Source organism: Sander lucioperca, chromosome 8 (genome assembly GCF_008315115.2).
Source record: "Sander lucioperca isolate FBNREF2018 chromosome 8, SLUC_FBN_1.2, whole genome shotgun sequence".
In the NCBI taxonomy this organism is placed as follows: Eukaryota; Metazoa; Chordata; class Actinopteri; order Perciformes; family Percidae; genus Sander; species Sander lucioperca.
In genome coordinates, this window is record NC_050180.1 from 20,154,336 (window position 1) to 20,170,919 (window position 16,584).

The following is a 16,584-nucleotide window of genomic DNA, read 5'->3' on the forward strand; positions in this document are numbered from 1 at the left end:
ATTGCAATATTTGCATGCAAATTGAGGCAGCCCAGTAACTATATTGTGTACCATGAAAAGAATATGACATTGCCGTATGCTTGCTATCAATTTAACTGTGATCGTTGGAGGACCACATTTTATTCATTGTGGCTTATAAGCCTTTATTGCAAATAAAATGCATTCAGTTGGCTAATTGAGGTTATTCTGTGTGCTTTTCTGAATACTTCCTCAGAACAATAGGTTGTATTCTTCATAAAAGATTACATTTGTGCCCTGTAAGCCCAGATAACTCACCTATTAAATTGTGGTTAAACAGCAAAACAATTTAGCTTTTAACTTTTTAACGTTTATTTGTGCAACAATGTGACAAAACCTACCACAAACATGGTAATCTTTCATATTGATTGTTTTTCACTGTGGAAAGGCCCCTTTTGGCCTAAATGTCCATAGCTCATGCCCCTTAAATAGTAACACATGCTCTTGAAAATTCATAATAAAATCTTCTTTACATTACATCATTATGAAAAATATATTATTAATGTACAAAATCTTGCATATTACACATAATATAATGAACAGTCTTATATGAGCCAAAAGACACACGACATACTACAAAACACTGCAACAATCCAACATAGAGTCAATTAAGATAAAAGTACTGTACAGTATAAAGACAGGATCACTTTGGATGTATTTTTGATCTTTAAGAGTTTGTGTACTCTGGAATGGACATCTCATCTGTTTCCTGTATTCTGGCCGGTGTCGATGGACCAACTAGAATATAATCAAATTCCTGGTGTTGGACTTTTTCGTATACACTTTGCAGGCCGTTGGTTTTGGGTATGTGTGCTGGATAGTAGTTTTCCCTTCCGGTGTTCCTGGGAAGGGAAGCAGTCTTGTTGAAAGTTGACAGATGCGGTCCACAGGCCATGCTTGTGTTGGGCCTTGTAGCTGAAGGGCTCCAGCATCGGTCCGAGTGTCCCAACACTTTGCACTCGTTTGTACATGCCCAGAGACCTGTGGAAAACAGCAGTGCTGTCAGGGTGTAATACAAATACATTTGCTGGCTCACCTAGTTGAGGGTGTTTGGTGTTGAAAGACCCCAGTGAGCCCAGGTAAGATCAATCATAATGTGTCCAGTGTATTAGAAAATGCATTGTTGTAACTGGGTACAATCTGGTGCATGGCTTAGATTAAAATATAAACCCCACTACAAGAAGCAAAAATGAATGCATGCCACATCATTGCGTGGATTTCACATTTGCATCCAGTCTCATTTAACTAATTTCTCTGAATTTCTATTTTATTATTATTTCTTATAATGTTTTCGTGACACTCACTGTTTGTTGGCGGCGACTCTTTTTTGTGCACATCTCCACTTATGTCAGAATCACTGTCATTGAAGTCACTGTCCCCTTTTCCACTGTCCTTGCCACTGATGTGGGGATCTCTTGCAGAGATTGTGGTGAATGAATTCCCCTTCCATATCGTTATTGGTCTAACTGTTTCTTTCCCATATCCCGGAAGAGTAGAGTAACCCTGCGAAGAAAACATTCAACACAAATGTTAAGTGAAGATTCAAAAGACAACAAACTTGGTGATAAAAAAAACAAATCAGAAAAAAAGAATTACTTACCTTTAATTTACCCTCCATCACCCTGTTGTTTGACTCAAAGATGCCTGCTGTCTGCCTGCCATCCTCACAGCCTGTCTCTGTTGTGTTGCTGCTGGCCAATGGAGGATTCTCTGGAAATGGATGGGCATCAAACACTTTGCCTTTGTGGTTTGCAATCAATGAATCAACATGACCACTTTCCACTTTTTCCACATTTGGTATGTCTTCTTTTTCATCACACCCCCTCTCCCTCGTCTCTTTTTTCCGACTGCTGCAAATGGTTGTGATGAGAATGATAGCCAGCAAGAGGAGAGAGCAGCTCCCTGCCAGGACTATGATTATGGCTATGGACATGTCCCATTCAAAGAGCTCCTCGCTGCCATTTTGAGGCAAGGAAGGCATACTGGGTAGAGTTCCTTCTATAAAGCTGAAGTGTATAATGGCTGTAGAAGTAAGCGCCGGGGATCCATTGTCAGTGACCGACACTGTGACTCTGACATTGTCTGTGAGATCATACATCAGCTGTCGGCTCACATGCACCTTCCCTGTGTCTTTGTTGATAGAGAAACCCAGGTGTCCCCCGTCTGTGATTTTATAGGACAGCTGTGCATTTTTACCTTCATCAGCATCTGTGGCCTTTATCTGGGTTACCACATAACCTGAAGGTGCATCTTTGGGCAGGAAAACCTCAGCAGATCCTTTGTAAAGGGGTGGATTTATGATAGAAGGTTGGTTGTCATTCTGATCGACTATTTTTAGTCTGATGACAGCTGTGCTCTGCAGCTGAGGTGACCCCCCATCACTTGCCTGGATGTGTATGTCTAGCTGTTTCATCACTTCATAATTAAAACTTCTCAGTGCATATATAGAGCCAGACACTGAATTAAGAGACACAAATGTGTTCACTGGGGACCCCATAATAACACTGTCCACAAGTCTGTAAGTAATTTTGCCATTACTGCCCAGATCCGCGTCACTGGCCTCAACTGTGGTGATATAAGCGCCCGGGGCGTTGTTTTCCACCACTGAAACTTCATAGACAGCTTTAGTAAAGTGAGGGGCGTTGTCATTCTCGTCGCTGAGTCTAATGGTATACTGAAGGATTTTTCTCAGCGGAGGTGACCCAAAATCCTCAGCCATGACCGTCAAGTTATATTCACTAATCCTCTCCCTGTCTAGGACTGCTGCTGTAACTATCATGTAGCTGTCCTCGTAAGCCTGCCGGAGTTTGAAATGGTCGTGACCGTATAATGTGCAGTGGACCTGGCTGTTAACACCTGAGTCTCTGTCCAGGGTGCTGATCAGCGCCACCAGACTGTCCTTGTCTGCCGCCTCGCTGATGTATGCAATGCCTGTCGTGATGGAGGTCATCGGGGTGATGCTGATTTCTGGGACATTGTCATTAACGTCTGTGACATAAATTATGACTTTGCACACGGAGGGGGTCGGGTTGGGTCCCAGATCAGTCGCTTGGACGTCTAGCTCATATGTGCTTTTGTCCTCAAAATCCACTGGGCTCCTGAGCGTCAGACAACCTGATTTATTATCCACTTGGAAAAGTCCTCGGATCTCATGAGAAACCTGTTTTCCGAATCCATAGACGACCTCTCCGTTCAAACCCTCATCAGCATCAACTGCGTTTAAGTCCAGTATAACAGCGCCAACCGGTGCGTCCTCTGGCAAACTAACTGAGAAACTATTCTGGTCAAAAACGGGACTATTGTCATTAAAGTCAGTCACTTTGATAGTTATCTTTGTTGACCCCGATCTGTAAGGGTTTCCTCCGTCTGTGGCGACCAGTTCCACAGTGAATGATGACTGAGTCTCCCTGTCTAGCTCTTTCATTAGCACCAATTCCGCATATTTAACCCCATCCGCTCTCAGGAGCACATCAATGGTAAAATGACTGTTGACAGAAATCTGATAGCTTTGGATGTAGTTTGACCCGACATCAGCGTCAGCAGCTGGGTCTAAAGGGATACGGGATCCCAATGCTGCATTCTCTGAGATCTCCACTACAGATTCCCTGTTTGGAAACTCCGGAGAGTTATCATTGATGTCCTTTATTTCCACCTCAACGTGAATCAATCTGTAGCGGTCTTTGGAGAAATTCACCACGTCAAAAGTGATGAGACACTGTAGAGTGTGTCTGCAGATTCTTTCCCTGTCAATTCGTTCCCCGACAGTGAGTTCCCCGTCGCTTTCTCTTACCCTGATGAATGAATCATTGAATTGTTTCATCATCCTGAAATTGGTCTTGGAGGAATGAGACGGACTCAAGGACATGCCCTTGGCAAGGTTTCCGATGACTGTACCTGGTGCGTCCTCCTCATTAGTCTGGTATCGAATAGTATTTCCCTCGGACTGAGCCGGTGAGGCAAATAAAAATGGATAGATTGAGAATATAAAAATCCACCGGTGCCAATAAGTTATACATTTGCCCCGTATCATCTTCCTAGTAATCTTTCCCTCGGTAAGCAGCCTCATTGTGTGCTGAACAGATGAGAGCAGTTCACCTCTGGAGTGAGCTCTCCATGCAGCTCCCGCTTGTATGAACTGAACTGTGCTGGAAGTGAAAGTTACTCGCTCCTTGCGCGCAGCCAGTCAGATACGCTTGTTGCCTCGCCTTCAACACAGCTCAAAATTCTGCAGTGGCGGGGTTTATACGGCTCCTCATGCTAATGAGACGAAGTGTGACCAATCCCTCGCTTTAGAATTAAAAATAACCCCTTATGAAAAAAAAAACTGTAAGCCTGTTTTTGAGAGTGTACACTTAAGAAAGTTGCAAAATAGAAGAAACGGGGAGAACGATATGCCATTGCTTGGAGATAGTCCCTGCTCTGTTTATCGTCTTTTCACAGCCATTACAGAGTGATGGTTTTATATAGCAAAAGCCTATTTCTTCTTCTTTTGATGTTTGGTTTATTGTCTTGTGAGCGTGCCTGAGCGTGGGCGCGTGCGTGCGAACGTGTGCTTGCACTCACAAGGCAAGCTCAATTGTTTTTTTGTTTGGTGAGATGGGCAAGATTTTGTTCAGGGTGCATCTTATTTCTAAAAAAAAAAAATAGCTTAATTATTTAAAACATCCACAACACTTCTGAAGGAGGAATGGTGCTTGATCATGTCTTGATTTGGCAATAGTTGATATTTTTTTCTGGTTATCTGTTATTAACACACAAAAAAGAAAGATGATCAGTAATATCATCTCACTTTGTAACCTGTATGTAAAAACAGTAAATGAATAAAGGGGTGTTTTCAAGAGTCTCACTGAGAAAATGTTCTCATATATGAGATCAAAAGGTGGTTTATCTTTCCAATCATTAGATTAGACTACATCCTGCCGCTCTCCTGGTTTATGGGAAACATGTATATATGTAGGCTTAGGAATTGGACGATGACTGCAGGTCTTATCGCTCTTCTATGCTCTTACAGCTGAATAGGAGCAAAAATTCCAAAGTTTTGTAGAAATTCTTCCCAGAAGGGCAGATAGTGTTTATAACGGAATATTAATGCCTATGGTTTTGGAATTACATGTTCAACAATCACTTGTGTAATGACGTAACACTTGGTTGTTTGCATGCTTTGTTCAGGTGTCCACATAGCTTTGGCCATGTAATGGACTCTATACATCTTCTTAAATTGGTCACAATACAACACCACCATAATCTCTTCAAAATCCAACCACAGAATTGTAGCGACACTTCTCTGGCACTTTGGACTACTGTAGAGGACTCCTCTTTGTAATATTTGTGAGGTGTTGGCACAGGCATATTCAACCCGCTAATTTCCGAATTTTTTGAAACATAATAGCTGAAAGTGCAGTGTAAGCTACATTTAAGCAGTAATATTAAAAATAAAGTTCTAAATCTTCACTAAGGACTTGATTTAGTTTCCACCAAACACGTGTCCATGCCAATTCCTTCTGTTTAGTTGCTCTGTCCAACCTCTAGTGGAGCTTATTAGATTTGATAGTTATTTTTTCTCTCCAGTATAATTACGTGTTGTTGTTCATCTGCTGTGGAGACTACATAGAATCGAAACCCAGAGAATAATTGTTCCACTACCTAGCATCTGGATACTGAAGTCACATGTTTGGGGCCTCTGCTCACAATTTATCTCTATTTACTTCCAACTTCTCCATCTACCATATATCTTAATAGGGTGTGGAGGAGAGTTGTTGACAGCTTGTGTGTATTTTGCTCAGAACACTTCGTTAGTAAGCCATACAGTTCACAGCGAGCTGTGGTTAAAGCACTAACAATAATCTGAAACACAACACTAACAATAAAGCAGTAATGATCTGAAACATTGTGAAAAGCCGACAGAGACACATTGAAAGGGAAAAGGCTGCAGTTAACAAAAAAGGTAGGTGGGCAATATTACAGTATAAGCTTTCCAGCTAATGGAGAGAATAACTGTGATAGATTGTATTTGTTTCTTCAAGCAGAGGTTATCACATTTGCGATACACTCTGTTTAGATCATGTTTGGAATAAGGTAATATATTAAAAATGCTCCAAATCCAGACAATAATTCATATTTAGAATCATCTAATCAGATTCACACCAATGTGTGTAATTAGCATGCAGAGGTTTGGCTATATTGACCAAGAATGTTAAGATTCCTACAAGCTTGAGTCCAGCAACATTCAGGCTTCCCACTAAAATGCATGACATTTGATGTCACCTTGTTTTGTCTTATTCTGAAATCATTTTCTTTCCATGCTGAATAATGCTAGCTATATTTTTAAGCTTCCAGTTTATAAAACAATTAGTCTAAGTTAGAAATAGTCTTTTTTCTGTTACTGGATTTCTGTGCAGGTCCCAATTTACACCTCTCCACTCCATGTGTGATGGTTTTTTTTTTTTTTTTTTAAACTTGTGCTGTCATTAAGAGGCTAAATTTGGCAGTGCTCCACTCAGGGTGAAATTTTAAAAACAATACACAAAACACACAAACATGACTCCAAATGAAGGTGACTGCTGCTCTATATCTGCTGGATGTGTAAGTAGGCAAGTGTTTTATGCTAACTCGCCATATCAACTTTGTAAGGTGATGGGGCGGCCTCTAGCTCACCCATTAAGAGTGTTTGCCACATGTTGGCTGAGTCCTGCAGTGGTGCAGGGTTTGAATCCAACCTGCTGCCTTTTGCTGCGTGTCACCCCCATCTCGTTCCCCCTTTCATGTCTATCCACTTACAAATAAAGGGAAAAGCCCCCCAAAAAATAATCTTTAAAAAAAAAAACTTTGTAAGGTGATAGAACAAAAAATCCAAACTTAACTTTGCTATGATAGTTGAAATACATCTAACATTGATTGGTGGAGTTTATATCACAGCAGAACTTTTATCCTAATCAAAATAATAAATAAAGAAGAATCTGCATTGTTGTGATCATATTCTACAAGGTCTTGTCATGCCCAGGCAAATTTGTACAGCTGACATCACCATATTTTCAATGCTCAAGTGGCAAAACACAACAGCATAATGTTCTTTTAACGCAGCAAAGAAATGAGTGGAAACCATTGAGGACAGTTCAGTTTGATAAACACTGTTTTTTTTCTTTCTTTCTTTCAGCTCAATTTGGAACCACATGTTATGTAACCTAATTTTTTCTTTAATGAGAACAGAGGTGATCATAGATTCAGTGTGGGCGATTCTCTTTGGATTACATTAAACCAGGTCAAATGGCTGTGCTGATAGATGGATTATTATAATGCAGCATTAGTTTGAACTGGGACGCGAAGGAGTTTATGAGAATTTATGATACGTAAATGGTTATTTATGGTTTAGAAGGTTATTCAGCAGATGGTTGTTTTCACTGTGGTGTGCAAATTCCACAGTTGGTTGTACAGCTTTTTTTACATATTACATTTAATTGAATTGTGCCCTGATCAAAAAACATAAAATAAATTGAATGTTTTTACAGCAATGGATTTTCTGCTCATTATTACCTGTCAGAAATTCAAGCTGCGTGTATGTCTGATTTTCAGATAAGCAGTTAAAAATGAAAATAACACAGCAGAATGTGATACTTAAAAAAAAATTCTAATACATGAGCTCAAGGTTCTTTCCACAGGGAGACTTAACACTGCATGCCATCCTTTAGATTCAAGCTGTATTATATTACTATTTGATTTTATACCTTTGTAGAATTAGTTTTTTGTTCACAGTGAAAGCAACCAACTGTCAAAATCATCGGTCATAAAACTGTCTGCATGATGCTGATGGTAAATCATGATAGTATTTCCATGATTAATGCTATATAATTGTGTAGAGTGTAGCTATTTCCATGAAAGTTACTGGCAAATTATTCACAGCCTCAAACAGATTCAACAACAGAGTGAAGGAAGCAAGCGGCAAACGGAAAATGTATGAGAGAAAGAAAAAAACTGTTAAGGGGAAAGATATTTCAAATTTACTGTTGGCCCACAGACACAATTCCATATTTAATGGGATTGTAAATGCATTCAGTTTCAAGGGATGCCTTTGCATTTTAAAGTCTCTAATCACTCTGGTCCATAATGTGCCTGAAGAAATGCCATGATAGTCTGCATTTGTGAAAGGCACTTAGTCTCGCATTCTTTTACAAAGATTAGAACTCAGAGGCAAATTATACTGTGGTGGAGCTCAGCTCAACTGAATGTTGCTGTAGTGGGAGATCACTTGCCTCAAAGAACTCAAAAGTCTATTCCATGTCTAAGAGAATCCAGACTCTCTTCTTTCTCTCTGTATGTATGTCTCTCTCTCCCTCAAACCTCTTTTGTTTCTACCCATGTTCAACTTTACATTAAAAAACATTCAAATTTGAGTTACATTTAAGTTTAAGTGGGCCTTTTTAAACATTAGCAAAAGCTATTAGCACATACTTATAAGCAAAATGTGTAGGGGAGAGCTGGTATGAAGGTAAGATGGTATGAAAAGGGCAATTTTCTCTGAGCCTATATGAGTCTGATATGCCCTCTACACACAGCATGCAACACTTAACAGAACTGCAAAAAAAACGTGTGAATATGTCATACTTTCGCAGTGTTTTACCCGGAAAGTTGTTTTGGATCAAATTCACAATTATGTTTTTTGGAAGTTGTGTTCATTGTTTCATGATCATTTGAAAGATTATTTAGAACATTCCCAAATCCTGAGGTTTGCCATGTCAGAGTTTTTCAATATAGAAGCAAGTCAGGTTTAACTGTCAGGAGTCATTGTCAGGGTGATAGTACACAATGTTTCTTTTGTCCATAGTTTGTCTGCACTGGTTCCATGAGGCATGTACTGAGGGTGCAGAAAACTGCATCTCTCACAACTGTGACAAAGAATAAATAAGATAAAATGAATCCAAATAATAGAGCATATAAAATGTGTTATTATTTAGAAAGTATCAATGTGCAACATTCATTCAAAGTCAAATAAGTCGTTCCACATTTGTACAAAATAGCACTTGGTATTGAAAGAACACAAATGTGAATTGTTGATCACAATGAAAATTAGTTTCTGTTTGTAACGTTATCTTTTACAATGATATTTATCTGAAAAGTGTTACTTTACTTGTTATATTACGGTTCAATCAAGTGTACTTTCTGCTTAGGAGGAATTAGCATAGTTTGACAAATGTGTTTATTTGCTTTCTTGCCAAGAGTTAGATGAAAAAATGAATACCATTTTCATATATGTACAGTAAATATGAAGCTACCACCAGCAGTTGCTTAGCTTAGCTTAGCTTAGCACAAAGACTAGAAACAGAAGGAAACAGCTAGCCTGGCGTTGTTTGTTTTTTGTACAGATTAAACAAACAAGATGAAACATGTTAATTAATGAGCTTTAGTGGGCTGGTAGGTGGATTATGTTACCTTCAAATAGAACCAGGCTTTTTCCAGTCTTTGTGCTAAGCTAAGCTAACTGGCTCCTGGCTGTAGCTTCATATTTAGCTTCAGATATGAGAGTGGTATTGATATTTTCATCTAACTCTTGGCAATTGAGCAGTATGTGTTTGTATGTACAAATGTGTTTTTCCCATTAACGTATTCACATTAACGGGTTCATATGATATCGTACGGAAAAATATACACAACAATTCATATGATATTTTACGAAATTATAGCGACCTTTCATGATTACACCAGCCATCGTACCTAAGTTTAGCCACCAATACGACTGGTTAAGATTAGAAAACACAGACATCCATTTCCCAGGTGAAAGTCTTGCGTTTACCCCTTAACTTCTTCTGGGACATGAACACCGCTCCCCTGCTTGAAAGTCCTGTGTTTTGGGACCCATCCACCAATCCAGCCTCCTGCCAATGAGGATTTTCAATGTCTTGTACCAGATGCTCCGGCCTTAATTATTACAGACAATAGAGGGTGCTACCTTACAGAAAACGTCAATGTTGGGCTTACAGTAATAAATACGTGGAATACATATGAATAACAATGCATTACTTTGTGTGGCTATACGTGCATATGGTTCATGAGAACAGCCTGAAGTAATCGAGACATTTCACAGTAAAAGTAGCTATTTCTGCAGTTAAAGTGCCCATGTTGTGCTTTTTGTCTTTTCCCCTTTCCTTTATTGTGTTATATATCTTTTTATGCACATTATAGGTTTACAAAGTGAAAAAGCCCAAAGTCCACCCCAAAGGGACTTACCATCTAACTGCTCCAAACAGCTCTATTGTAGTCCAGCCTTTACTTCAGAGACAAACGTGTGTCACTTTGTAACACGTGTTATAATGCTCGCCTAGCTGCTGGTGTGGCATGCCCTCATGCTCTGCAACTGACAAGCTAGCAGTACTTACTGCACATGTGCGACTCCCAACAAAGATCGTTTGCCGTTGTGCTGCAGCCATGTGCAGTACAACAAAAATATGGTGTTTTTTGAAAATTAAACCACATAAACCTATTCTGGTACAACCTCTAAATACAAGTATGTACCTAAAAATGAGCATAATATGAACACTTTAATGCATATGTTAACAAATCCTGAGTATTGTTGTCTTCTGTCTTTGATAAACTGTTATTTATAGAGTTGGGACTGAAAGGATTTCTTTAACCTCTAAGATAACATGGTAATGGGGTCACAGTCACCTCCTATTTAGCTTTGTCCTTTGTGTTCCATTGGTACATATGTTGACCTGGTCCACATAATTGCCCCATTGCATTGCTGCAAGTGACACACTTCACAGGGGCTTTACCTTCACATAAAAGTTGTGTTTAAACATACAACGCAGTGAGGTTATTGAGTCAACACTCATTTTCATATCATATCACCGAGGTGATAGATTAGGACATTCAAAATCTGTGGTAGCCTATATAAGGAAAAAAGACTGACTGAGTTTTGTAGACCAGATATGAGGGGCACTATGGAGCTTAGCTCATTATGGACTGTTAAAGTGCATTCTTCAAAACATGCTTTTAAATACAGGCTGTGAAATCTCAGATGGCTACAGATCCCATAGGCAACGTCAGATCTTTTTGTTCAGAAGATGCTCTCTGCTGATTAATTCAAACATCAAAATAAAACTCTGGTGTTTTCATATGCGAGAGTAAAGCCTCCGATGTCACATGGGGATTTCAAACCCCATCGGAAGTCTTAAACTCAGAAAGAAGCCAATGCTATGTTTTATTGATTCTTCTCCTGGAGTTTGGAGACAATCAAGCAGATGAATATTTCATTCCTCTCTTTATGTTTGGACAGAGAGCTGTATCCCAGTGTTCAAGGTGTCTCTCCAGACATGTACCATAGCAGACATAAACAAAGTTAATAGATGAGCAAGACAAGATTCAGAGGGAAAGTCAATGCTGAGAGCTTTGGAGGAGCCCTCTGACAGTACGATCTGGCAATTCAGACTGTCATGCTTCATTGTTCTTTGAGGGAGATGGGTATTGTTTGACTTTGAATGTTACCTTAGAGCTTATAGACTCACTGGTGGTGAGTCTTGTTTTGCAATATTGTGAATGTAAATTAGAATTTATGTTTTGGAATGAGGTGATACACTATGGGATTTGCATATTGGAGGCAGATCAACTTAAATATGTACAGTAAGTGAAAAGCATTGTTGAAATGTAGGTCATCTTTCTCAAGCAGTGAGATTTTCTCTCTTTGTGTGTATGTTTTAAGAGGAGGCGGTGCCATGTGTGTGTCTGTGTGTGCACATATGGGGGGATTGTGGGTCATATCTGTAATTCAGCGAGACCATCATGTCTCATACAATGCAGATGGAGGAGGCACATTAACATTTAGTGTTTTCTTGCCACAAGCGTTAATATGGCTGTTTCTCCTCATGCTGTTTTGCTGCGAGCAACATGGTGTTTGAGGCATGTGCTCTACAGGACTGGATGAGGTATAATTATGTAAATTGCATTCAAAGGAATCAGCAATAGCTCATGTGGAATGGATGTGTCAACAAGGTGACCACATTCACTGTGAGAATTTGCTAATTAAACATGACACCGTTTCTCTCTTAACACATGGGCTCAGTGAAACACTGGGATTTAAAAAATACTCTGGTGTATATTGTGTTGCTGGCTGAAAAATAATCTTCTTGGAAAAATAGTCTTTTATTTTGCCACTGGAAGTGTAAAAAAATTGCCACATAGTTCGCTACAGGATCATTAAACTATGTACGTGTTGTTGACATGTGTGTAATGAAAGCGCCTAAACTTCAAACAGCCTGTCCGCACAGCAGCCTCTCTGATGCCCTACTGCATGAAAAAGGGATGAATTATTACACTGGTTATTTGTCTGGCCCACTAAATGCTTGAATTCGATTTGACAGCAAGCGTAGATAAACTACTTTGCCTGAATGTCTGAAAAGCACTGTACCTGAGAAGCAAAGATTAATCCAGTCCATCAGGAAACATAAACACATTTCCCCCTTTTTTGTGATCTCTTTCCCCCAATGTACTGTAAGTCTGTGCAGACTATCCCTTATCTATTGTGAATTTATCAACATGGAAAACAAGACAGAGGGGAATGGCCCAGTTACAATCTCCTAAACTTCGGTTGTAGTCAAGGCACGTGACGTAGGTGAAGCAGCTGGGACAACTAATGAATGAGAGACAAGAGCTTAGAGAGCTTGTGAATGACACTTGAGTGCTGGCAAGGAGTGAAAAAATGACTTTTGAAGTTTTTCGTTTACTCCCTCCTCATCTTGCATTTGCCCAAGATGAATTGGCTTTTAAGATTTAAGAAAGTGCATGGCTGAAATACAAAGAGAGGCTCATCTATCAGCCCCTGAATAGTGAGAGAAAATCCTGTGGCTGTGTGGGGGGAGGGTGGCTGGGGAGGGGTGTGTTGTTGGTCTCTGATTAGACCTTGGGCCAGTTCTACTCATGGGCTTGCAGTGCAAACATCAATCCTCTCTTCTTCTACGTAAATCCTTTGAACCACTTGAGACAATTTCTTCACTGTAAGTCCCCTTTTAAAGATTTTCTTTATCAAATGTGCCAGCATATGTGTCAATGAACATGTATTGGTTGTTTATTATGTAAAATTCTAACTTGACAAAGGCAAACTCTGGGCATTGGTAATGGGACTAAAAACAACAGCATCCAGTCTGGACTTCCATCACTCTAGTGCAAACTGTCCAGTGTGTGAGTGAAGCTGCAGATGAGACAGTAGGAAGAAAAAGAATTGCATTTGAAACATATCTACAGTATGTGGGGATATGTCTTAACACTAAATAGAGAAAACACAAACATCTGCACACACACAAAAAAAGAACAACACAATTACACACAGAGCGGCATTATAGAAAGCTTTTATAATGTTTCAAGGGTGTCAAGATCTTAATTTTTTATACCGCTTTATGTGCATCCAGAGTATAAATTGGCCTCCCCAGTTTTCTGAAGTGATAAGAGGTAAACACCAAAAACCAATAACTGTCAGCCAAACATTAAATCAAACTGACAAGTCTCTTAAAAGGTACGGCTATGAAAAATTAACTGCAGGTTTTTTGAGGAGAGCTAAAATGTGGAGTATATTTTTCCATCTATCTCAGCTGCTGTGATCAACATGTTTTTACACTGAGGCTGGCTTCAGTCTGAGCTAAAATACAAACACTTTGGATGACAAAGCTTCATTCAATAGCATCTCTAACAAAGTGAATTTAAAAACACTATTTCCGACAAGGTATTAAGGTCATTTATTCATTTATTTATTTATATCATTTACTATGTGACATTTGAATATTACCTCATTTTTTATTCTCATATTTCACAGAAACAAGTCAAAAGAGGCTAACTTGACATGGATATACTGACTCAGGGTGAAATGGTCACCTTGACTTCCTTTTATTCAGCATCTGAACATCCCGTCTCTGCAAGGCTGATTCTGTGACACCTGAGTGGAGACTTTAAAGATTTCATGGGTTCAGTCAGTCTCAGCTGTGTCCTGGGTTCAGGAAAACTGAGAGAGAATTAAGTCAAACCCCGACAGAGTAGGAGTGACATTAAATCCTTAATAGTTATTGGTAAGATATTAAGGGATTAAAGCACGCTGGGATACTGAGACGGAATGGAAAACTATCTGTCAAATATCCTCTCTTAGATTACCATGTTACATGCTGATGTGTCTAACAGCCCTTCTGTATGAACCATAAATCTCATCAAAATGTGTATATATGGCAGTTCTGGAAATGCAGACTAAAATTAGAGAAGGGAGAACTTCATTGCCCTGACACATGTAGGTCTTGAGTCACTTGGCTTTGCATGGTTTCCAGAGAGCAATCACACAGAGATTGAGCAAAGGTGCGGCACACTTAAACATGTCAGCCAATTTCAGATGTGTGAAGCAACAGAGTGCTTCAGCAGCGCTAGCGGCTCATGGCCTTGGGCCTTGGGCTGTCTGAATCTGAAATTCACAGTTCAGAGCACACCCGGAGATGGAGCCGTAGAAATCCTTGATGCCCTGCACAATGAGGCCATTTCATAGTAGATCATGGTAGTCTCTTGCTGGTATTGAAGGGAGAGGAAAAGCATGTTGACAGGCCAATGAAGAATTTATTTGAAATGTCTTGTGGTGTTGAGAAGATTTGCTTGCTCTTCAAAAAGCTAAGAGGGAAAACATTGGAGGGCACACAGATATGAGTTTATACAAACATTCCTTCAGAGAGAGAGAGAGAGAGAGAGAGAGAGAGAGAGAGAGAGAGAGAGAGAGAGAGAGAGAGAGACGCTGAACATGAAGGAGCATCAGATGTGATTTAGACTGGCAAGAGAGTTCTCTGCTTGATTTTTGTGGTGACAGGCTCTGACAGTGCTCAGGTAGGAAACAACAGTGGGGAAATTTGCCATGAGTATTTGTACAAAGTAAACGTGTTGCCAAACATGAACTGAAAGGATTGTGTGGCACTTTAAAGGCTTGGATCACTCAAAAATGAAACAAAAACAGCTGGGCATGGTAGTTTTTTAGCAAACTTTAATTCAAACCACAGTCAATGGTGGATTTTTTGGGGGTGATTTTCATCCACATCTTTGGTGCGCTAGCAAGTATTTGGGGTACCTGTATGTATTTGACTCAAAAACAGTATCAATGTATTCTAATAAGGGAACATAAAAACACAAAAATTAGCATTAACAGGCTTTTGACAACACAGACAATACTTGTTGACAATACGAATAAAAACAATATATCTATATATAATGATATAAGAAATTTCCAGAGACAGTGCCTATTACTCTGGATAATATGTCTAAAAAACTTAAAACTATCTTTATGACTGAATACCACTATTGGGACATGAGAAAATATGTTAATTGTATATGTTGGGTATACTGACACAAGATCTAGTGTAAAGGCCAGGTTAGGATAAAGCTAGTCTCACTTTGCCAGACCTTCCTACACAGTGCTGCGGAGGAGGGTGTGGCAAGTCCACACAGCATTCCGGGATGGGATAAAAACGTGCTTCAGGAAGGAACTTGTTTTAGCGGAACTGTTTTTATTTTTTTTAACCTTTATTTATCCAGGTAAGTCAATTGAGAACAACTTGTCATTTGCAACGACGACCTGTCACATTCACACATTCATACCTGGAAGCTGTCCGGTACAACCACAGTCTGATCTGCTGGCCACTGAGCAGCTCCACTGCTGGTTGGGGTTAAGGGCCTTGCTCAAGGGCACCTCAGTGGTGGTAAAGAAGGAGGGACAAGTGCTGCGCTTTCACTTTCCCCACCCAGATTTTATCCTGCCGGTCTGGGGATTGAACCAGCGACCTTCCGGTCCCAAGCTCGCTTCACTGCCACATGTGTACATTCTAAAGTAGTTTTAGTTATGCAACAGAAAACTCAGATTCAACAGATAGTCTAGCTAGCTGTCTGGATTTACCCTGCAGAGATCTGAGGAGCAGTTAACCATAGTCCTCATAAATCCACCAGAGTTTAAAATTCTAATGCAAAGAAAGCGTAAGGTAACGGACACCCGGGCAAAAAGAGCGTGATCCGGCAAAATTTTCGGCAGCACTGGAGCAATCCCAGAAGTGGAACGTCGTGGATATAGACTAAAATAAAGCCAACACAAAGCAGACCTTTTTTCATGCAATTTAAGCAATTTGTGAAGGACACTCACTGTGGGAAGGGAAATGCTTTGCAGGATGTTTCATAAATCTAAAATGCAAAGTTTAAATAGTGAACCCAAACCTTTGTTAAGAAAGCTGGGTTTACACAATGCACATAGCTCAGTAGGTAAGTCGTTGTTTAATGGAGTTCATGTGAGCTTGGTAAACATTTATTTTACACTGATAATAACTATTTGCTGGGAGGCTTTGAGTGATATGTAGCAACAATTTAAAATCCGTAAAAAAAAGCTGTACAGGTTGGTATCTAAGTCATGTGGTGTTTTGTGGAGGTAAAAAATGAAATATTCTCCTAATATGTTGCAAATGTAAAGCATGGGTTGGCTGATTGTTTTGTTTCTTGTGTGCCATTTATGATTTGTTGTGCCTCGAGGACATGCAGACCTGTGGCTGCCTGGGCTGGGTGAATATCTGTGAAACAGACAGT

General features: G+C 39.7%; 1 protein-coding gene across 1 annotated transcript; it reads right to left on the bottom strand.

Annotated features, from left to right (window-relative positions):
• Positions 1–312: 312 nt before the first annotated feature.
• On the bottom strand, positions 313–4,242 carry si:ch211-199f5.1 (protocadherin-8). Its single transcript, XM_031296520.2, has 3 exons — positions 1,619–4,242; positions 1,323–1,521; positions 313–999 (listed from the first exon to the last, which is right to left on the bottom strand). Exons 1-3 carry the CDS (start codon positions 4,082–4,084, stop codon positions 686–688), a joined length of 2,979 nt encoding a protein of 992 aa, XP_031152380.1. The 5' UTR covers positions 4,085–4,242; the 3' UTR covers positions 313–685.
• Positions 4,243–16,584: the final 12,342 nt, after the last annotated feature.